Source organism: Apis dorsata, unplaced genomic scaffold, assembly GCF_000469605.1.
Source record: "Apis dorsata unplaced genomic scaffold, Apis dorsata 1.3 scaffold_943, whole genome shotgun sequence".
NCBI lineage: Eukaryota > Metazoa > Arthropoda > Insecta > Hymenoptera > Apidae > Apis > Apis dorsata.
Window position 1 is genome coordinate 129,675 of NW_006264053.1, and position 13,630 is coordinate 143,304.

The 13,630-nt window shown below is 18.3% G+C and overlaps 1 protein-coding gene across 3 annotated transcripts in view; it reads right to left on the reverse strand.

The window, feature by feature from the left end:
• The window catches only part of LOC102671005 (hepatocyte nuclear factor 4-gamma-like), a 108,987-nt gene that overhangs the window by 7,460 nt on the left and 87,897 nt on the right, over positions 1-13,630 (reverse strand). For all 3 annotated transcript variants that reach the window (XM_006623766.2, XM_006623767.2, XM_006623768.2), the window contains exons 3-5: positions 11,631-11,725; positions 5,457-5,590; positions 3,627-3,888 (exon numbers count right to left, since the gene is read on the reverse strand). In XM_006623766.2, the coding sequence (XP_006623829.1) occupies positions 3,627-3,888; positions 5,457-5,590; positions 11,631-11,725 (491 nt within the window). The remainder of the gene's footprint in view (positions 1-3,626; positions 3,889-5,456; positions 5,591-11,630; positions 11,726-13,630) is intronic.

Genomic DNA, 13,630 nt, shown 5'->3' on the forward strand with positions numbered 1-13,630 from the left:
AAAAAATTATTGAAAAATATTTATTTTTTTGATTTTAAAAATAAGGCAAAAATGAAGCTTTTTAAAAATAAAGCTTTTTAAAAATAAGGCAAATTATTTAGCTTTTCCTTAGCCTTTCCTTAAATTTGTAATTATGAATATTTTTATCAACTTTTGGAAAAATTTATTAAAAGAAAAACTGTAAAATAATTAAATTTAATATTTCGAATAAATTAATATTATTTTAATTATTAATTAATATTAATATTATAATAATATTATATTATTATCAATTATTTACAGAATTATTATCAATTTTAAGAACTTTTTTATTTATATTTTAATTATTTATTTATCAAAGTTTAATGAACTATGTTATTTAAATGAAAAGATAAAAATAATAAATAGATATATATAAAATTTATATATGTTATATTTAAAATGTAAAAAATAATACACATAATAAATAATGTCAATATAATAAATTTAATAATTTTTTGATTATAAAAAGAATTATTTAAATTATTTTTTATATTTTTTTATATTATTTTTAATATTTTATTCATAATTGTATTTATATAAATTATTTCAAACATAATTTTGAATAAATAAATGTGAATGAGAATATGAATATACACAAAATATTTAATATTTTTAAAAAGAGATATTAAATAATATCTAATATTTTATTATATTATCAGTATTTATAAAAACATTCTAAAATTTCATTATTTGATGTCAAGAAAAATCAGAATGAAAGAAAAAATAAACAAATTTGAAAAAAGTAAAAATGTTATTTTAAATATTTTAATTGATTGAAAAGAAAAAAAAAGTAGAAAAAAAAATAAAATACAAGAGAAACTTAAAAAATAAATTTAAGAAAATTGGAAAACTGAAAAAAGTAAAGAAAAAACAAAAAAAACTAGTTTATTTGAAAAATAATGAAAAGAATTCAATATTTAAAATTGAACTTATATTTGCGAATACTTTGGTAATTATATTTATAATCATTAGAAAATATATTAAAACTATTCCGAATTATTTAACAATTTTTACTTTTATGATTATTATATATATAAATAGTATTAAGCCATTTATGTATATTATGTATATACATGTAAACGTGTATACATTTTATAGTATTTTATGATCTCAAAATTATATTCTATCAAAATTAATTTAATTATTATAATAAAGTTGATTATTTTAATGCTTTTGAATATTGAATAATTTATATATATAAATAAAGTAAGATAGAAAAACATAAAATATTATATTTTTATTATTTATTATATATTTATTATTATTAAAAAAGATTTTAAGCATTAATCATTAGGAGAATTTTCTCTATAACAATATACATAATAATTTAAAATACAAATAAATAAATATAAATAAAATAAATAAAAAAAAATCAATAATAAATGAATATTTTTGTTATATAAAATTATATAATATTTTAATTAAAAATTATATTATTTTGTTTTGAAACTTTTTTCAAACAAATGTGATTTATTTTTATTCCTTTTGCAATTTGTAATTTATTAAAATCTTATTTGTCGATGATATCACATAGAACAATGAGATAGAATCTTTACGCTGGAATAATATTTTTGTCTGTTTTATTCCGTATGAAAAATTATGCAGCTATAAGAAAAATATTTCGATGTAATAATCAATTGATGATAAATTTAATAAATTCAAATTTTTTCTTTCATTTTCTGTTTAGAAAAAATAATTTTTTAGAAATGAAATATGAAATTTATTAATTTGATATTTATAATTTTTGTAATACAATTCTTTCGAGAAAAAATCTTTTTACTATAAACTAATTATTCAAATGTGGATAAATAAAATTGCAATAAAAATTTATTTTTTATTTTATTTTTTATCTATATTTTAATTTTAAATTTAATTATTTCATTGTTATATCCAATTTAATTTATCGTAATTATTATTATCATTATATAATAATAATGATATGATAATATCATTATCATAATTATAAATCATTATAAATTTGTATTATTATAATAAATTTATTATTTCATATCATATTTATTTTTTTTGCAATTGAATAAGAAGCATTATAATTATATATTAAATAGTTTAAATATTTTAATAAATTAAAAATTTTAAATATGTAGAATATATAAAACATTTGAAGTTACACGTAAAATTATTCTTATTTCAATTATAGATAATGCATATGTTTGTAGAAAGCCAAATATTGTGATAAGTAAAAATTAAAATATAATATTTAAAATATTAATAATATTTAGTAAAATAAATAATATTTTCATTCATAAAACAAATTGGCAAATAGAATGTTATAAAATGATTAAATTATTTGTCTCTGTCTTTTATATTGTCTTTTATAAAATCTTAAAAATTATTAATGGCACATAATTGTATGAATTTTTTTTGAAGCATGTTTTCATCAATTAATAGATGAATCTTTAAACAATTAAATTAATTTCATTCTTAAAAATTTTGAGTTAATCTACAAATTATTAATTAATAAAATATTATATTAATTACTTTTCTTAATTCCTTGATTCATAAATTCATATTTGAATATTCTTTTCATATAAATATATGTTCTTCAGCAAACTTACTATTAATATAATAAAAATTTTGTTTTTTTATATTATTCAATTTATTATTTATTTAAAATATTATTTTTTATTATAATGTTATTAATAAAAGTCATTTACAAATTTAAAATTTATATAAAAATTTTATTGTTATATTTGAAGCAATTTACAATTAATTATATATTATTATATTATATATAATAACGAAATATTTAAAAAAAATACAGTATTTCTCGCTTATTTCTGTTTTTTCATTCTGCTTAGAATTAATAGATGCAGAATTAATTACATTAATTTTTGAAATTGCTTTCATGGAAAAAATATCTATATCATTTCCGATTCGTAATCAATGATATCAATATATTATCGATGACTAGTTATTATAAAATATCAAAATATGAAAAATAAAATTTTTATCCATAGATTATTTTATCTACAAATTATTATTTATCTATTTTTTTATTTACAGATTAATTTAACGAAATTATTAAAGTTTCTCCGATAAAAATAATATTAAATAAAATTGTATTTACATGAATTTAATATATATACGATTAAATGACGAGCTTTTTTCTTTATTTCACTCACATTCAATTCAATGTTTTTCAATTTTGTCTTTGATACATTGAAGAAACGAAAGATGGTACATACCATATGGTCCATATCAATAACAGACGCGTTGCAGATCCAACATGCGTCTACTAAGCGAGGAATACTGTATTTAAAGAAGAAAAAAAATGAAATTAAAAAATTGTAAAATTTTATATTTTTCTCATTTCATTTTGTCATTCATAAAATCAAAGAATTGGTATTTATTTATGTTTTTTTTGTATAATCCCTTCACTAAAATAGAAAATAGTAAACAAATTTTCGAAAATAATAATAATATATTTAAAGATGTAAAGTGAAGATTATTTATCTATATTATAGGATTAAATTTCTTCATTATTATTATAATGATATTTCAAATCACTTTTTATTATTATCAAGAGATTAATCACAAAGAAACAGACATTTAACCATCACCCAATAAGAAATAGAAAAACATACCAGGGCAGTTCTTGGTGATGATACAATTATTTCCAAGAAGAAGAACATCCTGAAGTTGCATGCTGCGCCTAGCAACACCTAAGAGTAGATGTTCACCTGCGTGTGCCCTTAGAAGGGCCACTTGATCATCAAGAGTTAACTCACTAAAAGCTGGTATGTATTTGGCCCATTGAACCAAAACAAGAAGCTGTTCCTTCATACTGTCGCAAACGTCATTTATATTGGCAATTTGTTTCGTGCTCAAGTCGATCTCACTGCCTAGCTGTTTAAACATAATTTCGTATTATTCATTACTCGATTTATTGAATAACATAGTAGTTATATTATATATTTGATATTTTATTAATTAATAATTATAAGTTATTTTTAATAAAAGGAATATTATATATTATATAATACTTTTATAATATATAATGATATAAATTATCATATTATATATATTATATTATAATTAAGAAATGGAAATATTTTTTTCCTTTGATTATTAGTATTTGATTAGTAGTATTAAAAAAATCTTCATAAATATATTTTAATAATTATACAGTAAATCATACAGATAAATAGTATATAAATCTATCTATATAATTAAAACACAATAACTTTTTTAAAGTTGGATTAAATGATTTTTTTTAAAAAATTAGAAAAATTAGTTTATTATATCTATACTATATATATTATATAGTTTATTATATTAGTTTATAACATCTATAAAAAAAATTTTGAAAAAATTACAATTATGAGAAAAATAGTAAAGATCGTTCTTTACAATTTTCTTTTTATTGTTTTAAATTTTTTATAATAAAAATTTGAAATATACATATTCTCTAGATCATATTAATTACATATGACATTTTATCAAAATTGATTAATGCAAAAATAAATAATAAATATTGAAAAATGTAAAAAAGATTTTTTATGAAAATTTTAAATCTGTAATTTTTATCTATATTTTTAATTGTTTGTAGCTCATAGCAATGTTCGATGAAATAGCAACTAATTTTCATAAAATTTTTAATGTTTATTGAAATGTATTTATGTACATAATTGATATAAATCTTCAAAACTACCTTTTTAATTTTCATTATAAGTTCAGATAAAAATTATAAAGAATATAAAAAGTTATAAAATTTATTATTTTCTTTAATTAATTTTGATCAATTGAAACTTCTTTGAAATTTTTTTTATAATTTTAATTATTTAATTAATTTTTTAAATAAATAATTTTTTTATGTTATATATATAGAAAACTAATTTCAATTTTTCAACAAAAAAATTCAAGTTGTTTTGTCGTTTTCAAAATATAGAAAATGCTTGCATTATCGAAGATGAATCAATTTGAGAAAATTAATCGCGTTTAGATATTGTAAAGATATCATATATATTTCTTTCATAATTGATCATAAAATATGCATTTTATGCAAATATAGAAGTATTATTATATAAAAAAAATATATTGTTTCTAATTGATATTACAAAAGATTAATTATTATATTTTATTATTATATTATTTATTATTACTTATATTTTTTTTTTATTATTATTTCATATTAAGTTTAAAAATATTAATTAATTTTCCATCTTTGTTTTGTAATCATTATTGCTAATTTATTTAAATTTTGAAAAATATAAAAAATAAACTTATATTAATTTAAATAATTAAAAAATTGAAACGAAGATTTGGAATAATTAATATAATTTACAATTCAATTTATCATGATTTTCAACATTTTTTTATTTCAATTTATATGTATAAATAATTATAAATATAATTTGATAAATTTTATTCAATACGAAAATGAATTTGTACTAAAATAATTTATACAAACTGACCTCGAGAGAGGCAACTTGTCTACTGAGCATTTCTGCCTGAAGAAGGGAAACAACAGAGAGTCCACTTCCATTGTTACTCTGTTCTTCGTAACTTGGCCTTCTACAACTTATACGATCCCTTTCATTTTGTACGGCTATATAAAAATAAAATTCAAAAAAATTATTTATATATATATACACGAATTCAAATAAAAAGTAATTTAAACATTTTTTTTGTTATATAAATAGTTCTTGTTTTTGAAATATTTTTTTTTTATTGTATATAGTTTTAAAATTAAGGCAAAAAATTTATTTTAGGAAAGTTTTGTAAACACGAAAAGAAAATGCAAAATATAAAATATCAATACTGTTATTTTATTAAATATATAAATATTATACATAATATATAATTATATAAGTATTAAATCTTTTGCAAATATTATTTTGTACATTAAATACATAAATAATATTTATTTATTTTTATTATATTATTTATTTTTATATATAATAATATTTATTTATTTTTAAATAATACATTTGAAATAATAGATGTAGAAGCAATATGTATTTTTTTTCTTTTCATATCATTCTTTGCTGTAGAAGCAATTTCTATCATTTTATCTTTTATGTAATCTTATAAAAAAAACTAATGACATCAGATCAGTCATGACACAGGATCAGTTCTGATTAATTTGTTTTGAAATTTTGAAAATATTATATTATAAACAAAATATATTATCATGCTGAAATCACATGTTTTATTTATAATCATAAATTTATCATAATTTTCATAAATTTTTATAAATTTCAGTTTTAATTGCAATCCATATGTATTTTTCTATATAATAAAATAATATCAATTTATAAAATCTAAAAAAAATCTAATTTCTTTTTCCACTTTATAATTATCTCAAATAAATTTGCTAAAAAACAATCTCTTGAATTATTTAATTTAAAACAAAAATCAATTTGATATTTTTAATGATTTTTGAAAAAACAGTTTGTTATATTTTATTTGAACCTTGTATGTATATTGAATCTTGTATATATTATGCATTTATTTTAATGATAATAATAATATTTATGAATTCAGAATATGATTATTTAGTAAATAATAAAAATATCTTAAGTCCATATTCTAAGTCTATGTGTCCGTTTTGAGTTTTTTACTTATGCTATATTTTTATCAATTTCATATTCTTTGTTCACTAGTTTTGTATTAATTGCCAACTGTTCAAGCTATCAGTCTTGTCTATTATTTTATATTTTTTAATGTTACATTCTGTCTATTCAATTTTTTCTTCCGTTAGAGAAAATTCGATCTTAACGAAAAAAGAAGTTTGGAGATATGTCCATTTTGCCTGATTATTTGATTGTTCTATCAGATAAAATTTTATATTTACTGTTGAAAAATCCTAGAAAGAATGCGATTTATTTATACGTGCATTTTTGTTTCTAGCCTGCTATTTGTTAATATGAACAGATTCGATTGTGTGATAAAGAAAGACAATAAGATTTATATAATGCATGATTTTTAACAGCATCATATGAAGATAGGTAATCCTAACGAAGGATTCTTTCCCCTTATAAGTCTCATATGATCGTTTTCAATAGTCAACTATCATTACTTTTAACAGTTTTTTCAATCAAGATACTTTTACAGGATCACTTTTTATATTTTTATGTTTGGTTTTTTTTTATTCTACTATATTTGTCATATTCGGTTTAAATCCTTAATTCTAAAAATACGACTGCAATATGGCTATTACTATTGATAATAGCATGACTTTAAATTGGGATATCAATATAAATTTATTAATATTTTTTAAAATTTTTTTTTAAAAATAATTCTCAATTTAAAATCTTTTTTTAAATATAATTATTCAAAGATTATTTCGATTGTAACTGTTTTTAATTCTGTTTCAATTTTTTTAATACATTTCCAATTTATTTTGATCTAATTTAATGAATAATAAAAAATTAATGCATAAACAAAAAATCTGCATTAATTTCTTAAAATTTAATGCAATATTTACTTGAATTTATTATTCTATAGAAATAACAACTATAGATAGTTAATAATTCAAAGTAAATATATATATATATTCTACACTCTGCGAATCTATAAGATATCTTATGATTTTCAATATTTCTCTAAACTAATATAATCTAATATTTATTATAATTTTAATTTTTATTTCAGCGATCAATTAATTTGAAAAATTTTAAATATGAATAAATATTTAATTGATAGAAATAGAATACACATAACAAATTTTAATGAACTTGAAATATATTGTCTAAATTAATTATCAGAAATACTTAATATGTTTACATTTTTTTTTAATTTTTTAATTTATTTTTAAAAATAATTTACATTATATTTTAATAAAATTTAAATAAAATTATATATTAATTTCAAATTAATTTCAAATTTTAGTTACAAAATTCTGAAATTTTATTTTTATTTGTTTATATCATAAGTGGCAAAATTAGAATCATTATAAAGAAATATACTAGAATAGAATTATATTTTCAATGTAATTATTGATTTTAAAAATAAATGACATAACGAAGAATAAAAATAAATTATATATATTTAGACAAAAAACATTATGTTATATTATTATATTAAATTTAAAATATAAATATTCAATATTCAAAAAGAGAAATATTCATAATTAATGTTTCTTAACATTTTTGCTGTGTGGTAATATATATGTTTATAACGATATTTTCCAAATATTTATAATATACAATTTTCAAAATTCAGATAATTTGTAGTTAATATATTATGTATATTAATAAAATTATATATACTTGAAAATAATTTTTGCATATAAAATTAATATTATATTTTCTATTGAGATTTTTATTACAACTATAATATCGAACAGTTTAAATGGCTATTATGTCGTAATTTATTAAAAATTTAACATAATTTAATATTGATATATATTAAATAAGTTGTGGTTTATAAATATAAATATAAATTCAAAAATATTGTTATTAAATTATTATTTTATTGTAATATACTATATTTAATTGTTATATTAAAGTGTTCTATAAGTTTTTTTCTTTTTTTTTGATACGAAATGAATACACATGATATTTGTTGTTTAAGGTGGATTTATTATGTTATATACGAATCGTTTTGCTCTATTACCTTCTTTCATTTTTCAAAAATGGAAGCCTCATTATTCGCGTTATTCCCAAAATTGTTGGAGTTTATTTGCAAAATATTCCTCGAAGTGCGTTTTTATTTCGCTTACGGATTAAAAGTGTTTATCATGGAGAGAATTTTTTAATAACAGGAAGTAATAGATAGAGCAAAATCTGGGAAATACAGAAGATGGTAGAATGTCCCAATCAAATTGTAACAGCTTTCCTCTTATAGTCAACATGCGTTTTTGTATTATGAGTTCATCGGTTTACTAATTTTAGCTGTTTTTCTGTTATGATGTCTTTCAAATTTATCAAGCTGATTATAATATTTTGCAGAATTAATGATTTCATCTTGAAAAAAAAACTCATAGTAGATCTTTCTAATTCCAAAAGAATTTTCTTTGAATGAAATTCAGGCTTTGCGACATTTGAAAGTCTTATCTTTAATCAAAATATTATTATTAATAGTATTATCTTTAAATCAAATGCGTTTTCGATGCACATTTTGGTACAAAATCCAAGTCTCATTTCCAGTGACATTTTTAAAAAAGAATCTCTTTTATGTCACTGAAGAAGGCAATCGCACGTAGAGACGCAGTTCATAAGACCGGTCACATCAATATCTGTAGAACTTAAACTTTACATCGATTGACATATCTCATCTTTATTTATAAGTGATTATGTACTATTTTCTTGGGAATGTAGTGGCATATATTATATCGCGGTTTTTAATGAGTATGGCCTTAGTAAGGTCCGTATCGATCACTGCTGGGCGATCGTAATAGTACTACCACTCTCGTAAACAGTACAAATCTTCTCTGCAATATCATTTGCATAATCACTTTTTTTTTTTAAAACAATGAAGCATAAAATGTCGCTTCTTTTGGCTATCCATATTGAACAGTGTAAAAAAAAGTTTTAAAGGAACTGTGTCACTAACGAAACGTACGAACGTTGAAAGAGACGATTGAAACTAATGCTATAAATGGCTTATAGATAAATCTATATGTTTATAAAAATAGTCAGTCATTTTTAGCATGATGCGAAAGAAACTTATGGGATACCTTAATATTTAGAATTTTATCAATTAAAATTTGATATATTGATATATATTTAATATATTGATATATTGATATATTTTAATTTCAATAGTTTTCATTAATATAGTAATAAAATTGTTACATTTTTACAATCTAAATCAATAATAGATATATCAAATAATAATGATTCAGTTCGACTTTTTAACAAAATTTTTTAACAAAAAGATTAAAAATTTTTCTCAAATAAAAAGATAATCATTACAAATCATATTAAAATTGATAAATGTTTTTGTTTATTCTATCATATTAATTATTTAGTACATGTAAGTTTAAAATAATACAATAGAGTGTATAGTTTATTATAAATTTTAAACATAAAAGTAAAAAAATTTTTTTCTTATCCTTTTATCCTATAATTGATGTTCGAATATTTTCGATAAAATATATGTTAATACATTGATATAATATATGTTAATATGATGATTCATTTTAACGATTTAAATAATTTTTTATGCATTCTGTCATATTAAGAAAAAAAAAACAAAAAAAAAATGAATAAACTATTCGTATGATACTCGTGTGATAAATGCAGTTATTTGATTCTCAAATATTGATATTCAGGGATATTTTTCTTGAGAGTTATGAGAGTATCAAATTGAAATCATTTTTTGATTTCGATCTCTTAGATTATTATTATTTTATATAAACTCAGATATAATATAAAAATAAAATCAAATTTGATTTATCATCATAACATTATTTCTTGTCAAGATATATTACTTTGAAATTAATTTATTTTCAATCTATTAACAATAAAAAATATGTTTATAGTTTATTTTTTTCTAGAAAGCTAATAGAATAAAAATCTGCATTTATATGTATATATACTTTCTTCAATATATCTTTTTGGGATTAAAACAAAATAGTATATAATAATTTTATATTACATGTACATTAAGAATAGAATAATTTCATAAAAAAAATTCTATGATTATAAATCAAATTTCGTTTTATAAAAAAAAATGATGTGATTGATAAAAATATTGGGAAAAAATTATTATTTGTGAATTATTATTTGTGTATTTTTTTAAAAATATAATAAATATTAATATTGTTTTACTCATTTATCTTTGAAATCTAATGTAATAAGCAATTTTTATGATTAAAATATATAAGAAATTTTTCAATTTTCAAACAATAAATAATAATTTATTTATTGTACTTGTATTCTCATTTTGTTAAATATATTTTTTATATAAAAAAATATAAATATAAAAAAAATATATAAAAAAAAGTGCGGTTGATTTTTTTTATATTATTAAGAATAGAATATTTTATATAAATATATATGTAAAATTTATTAATTTATTGTATTAATCTTGGGAAATATTGGAAAAATCATAAAATATGCTATCATTATGTTGCAGACTACATACATATAATTTGAAAAAACATTATTGAAGATTCATTGAATTCAATTTATTCTTCCTGAAAAATAATTTAAAACAAAGATTTTTAATTTTTAATAATGTAGCATTGATTAAATTAAATACAACTATATTAAAATTAAAAAAATTAAAAATATAACTATACTAAAATATACTTATTTCAGTACAATATGTTTAATATTGCATATAAATATTTTTTTATATTATATATGTTTCTCGATTATTAATATGTGAACGGTAGTTATTAATTATACATAACTAAAATTACTAAATTATAATTATAATTATATATATATTTCATGCTCATTGAAATTAATGTGTACTCTATTTTAAAAAATTATTATATTACAATAAATTTTTAAAAATATTTTTTTGATATAAATATTTTTTTTTTTAAAATATTATGAAAATCTAAAATTTCTTTCATTTATGATTAATTCTAATAATTCAAAATAATTTAAAGAGAGAATATATTTTTTTTATTATTATTTTTTTTTAATTGAAAGTAAAAAACAATAAATCAATAAAATTTTTGTGCTCACCTTCCATTTTCATGCCAGCCTTGAAACATTTTCTTAATCTGCAATATCTACATTGATTCCTCTTGTCTTTGTCTATTATACAATTTCTACTAAATCTATAACAAAAAAATATTTTTAGTTATAACTGATTAAAAAGATAATAAAAAAATAACTAAATCTGTAACAAAAAAATATATTTTTAGTTATAACTGATTAAAAAAATAATAAAAAAAAATAAAAAAATAATCACTATGTACAGATTAATTATTATATCTCTTGGATTAATAATTAATTAACTTTAAAAAAAGAAAAAGTAAGCATAAAGCAAAAAAAAAAAAAACAAATTATCAATACGTAATTTGAATTTGTCATGCTGGTCTTATTTAACTTGAAGAATTTTATTCTTTTAACATACGAATTTTATTCTTCAAATAAAAAATCTATTAGTAAGTATAAAACTTTACATGCGAATAATTCCTAAACCAATTAAGATTATTATTTTTCTGTACAAATTTATAAAAATACATAAAAAAAAAAATCCAAAAATTTTTACGTTAATATTTTAAATTAAACTTCTATCAACTATTGTAAAATTTTTAAAATTATAATTAATTTTAAATAATAAAACTTGTGTTTATACCTTATTATTAATATTTTTAAGATAATAGAAATATATGCATATTACAAAATGCATATATATGCATATAATATAAATATATACATTCAAATAAATAATAATTTCATTTTTATTCAAATATAGTCTCGAAGATTATTATTAATTTGCATGTATTAATTACTTTTATGATTAGAATATTTTGTATAATTATTTTTTTTAATGATTTTTGTATATCAATTTATTTGCTATAATATTGATTTATATTTATAATTTCAAAAGTATGATTTTAAAGAAAATAAGTTTAAATATTTTGAATTGTTATAAAAATTAGTAAAAAAATTTACATATTAAAATGTTAAAGAGAAAGGTCACAATTCAAAAAATCATTTACAGAATTTTACTATAATATAGAGAAAAATATTTTCTTTATTTGTTACCTTCAATTCGTTTCTAGAATTATGGTATATAGTAATAAATTTGTATAATAAAACAAAGTTTGCTATTGCAAGTGCGATTGTAAGATGATCAAAAGCAAAGTCCATATGAATACATTTACATTATCACTAAAGTTCGAGATGACAAATTTGGTAAAGTTCTAAGTTCAGAAGATTCTTATAAAATTAAAGAATTCTAAAAATTCGAAAGTTCTAAAGATCCTAAGAATTCGGATGGTTCTAGTGTTTTGAAAGTTTTGAACATTCGGACGGTTCTGGAAATTCTGAGAATTCGAATGATTCTAATATTCTAAAGTTCTGAGATTTCGGACAGTTTTGTCAAAATGCTAATACTCCCTAAAGCCCTTTCCATGCTCATCTTGTGAGCTACAGGTTTTCAGTGGGGTACATAGGTATTCAAAAACATTGTGGACCAGCTCCCTGATTGAGCGATACCCTCAATCTAAGGAAAATTTCTAGAATAAGTTTAAGGTGCTATATCATTTATAAAGTCCGCTGTTTTTCTAGGAAACTGTTTCGTATGTATTTGCAATAATTCTTCTCAAGTAGAATGATGATGATTACTGTTGAGACTAGTATGGTTGGAAATGTCTTAGATCTCAGAATTATTGACATTCCAACCGAATTGTTTCTAAATCTGTAAAGGAAAAAATCGTTCAAATTCTTTTCTCAAAAACGTTACGTTCTTCTCTCAAAACATTATTCTAGCAGCTTATACTATCTGTTTAAAGACATTACCAATAACTTAAAAATTGAAAATTTTGAATTATATTATTATTGTAGCAAATGAGCGATACATATTAAATGAATTTAAAAGTTTTGACAAAAAAGAATTTACGCAATAAATTTATAGTAAATACAATATTTTTCGTCGTAGTACATCTTAGTATTTTTTTTTTTTTTTTTTAATGAGCGATATATATTAAATGAATCTAAAAAATTTTGACAAA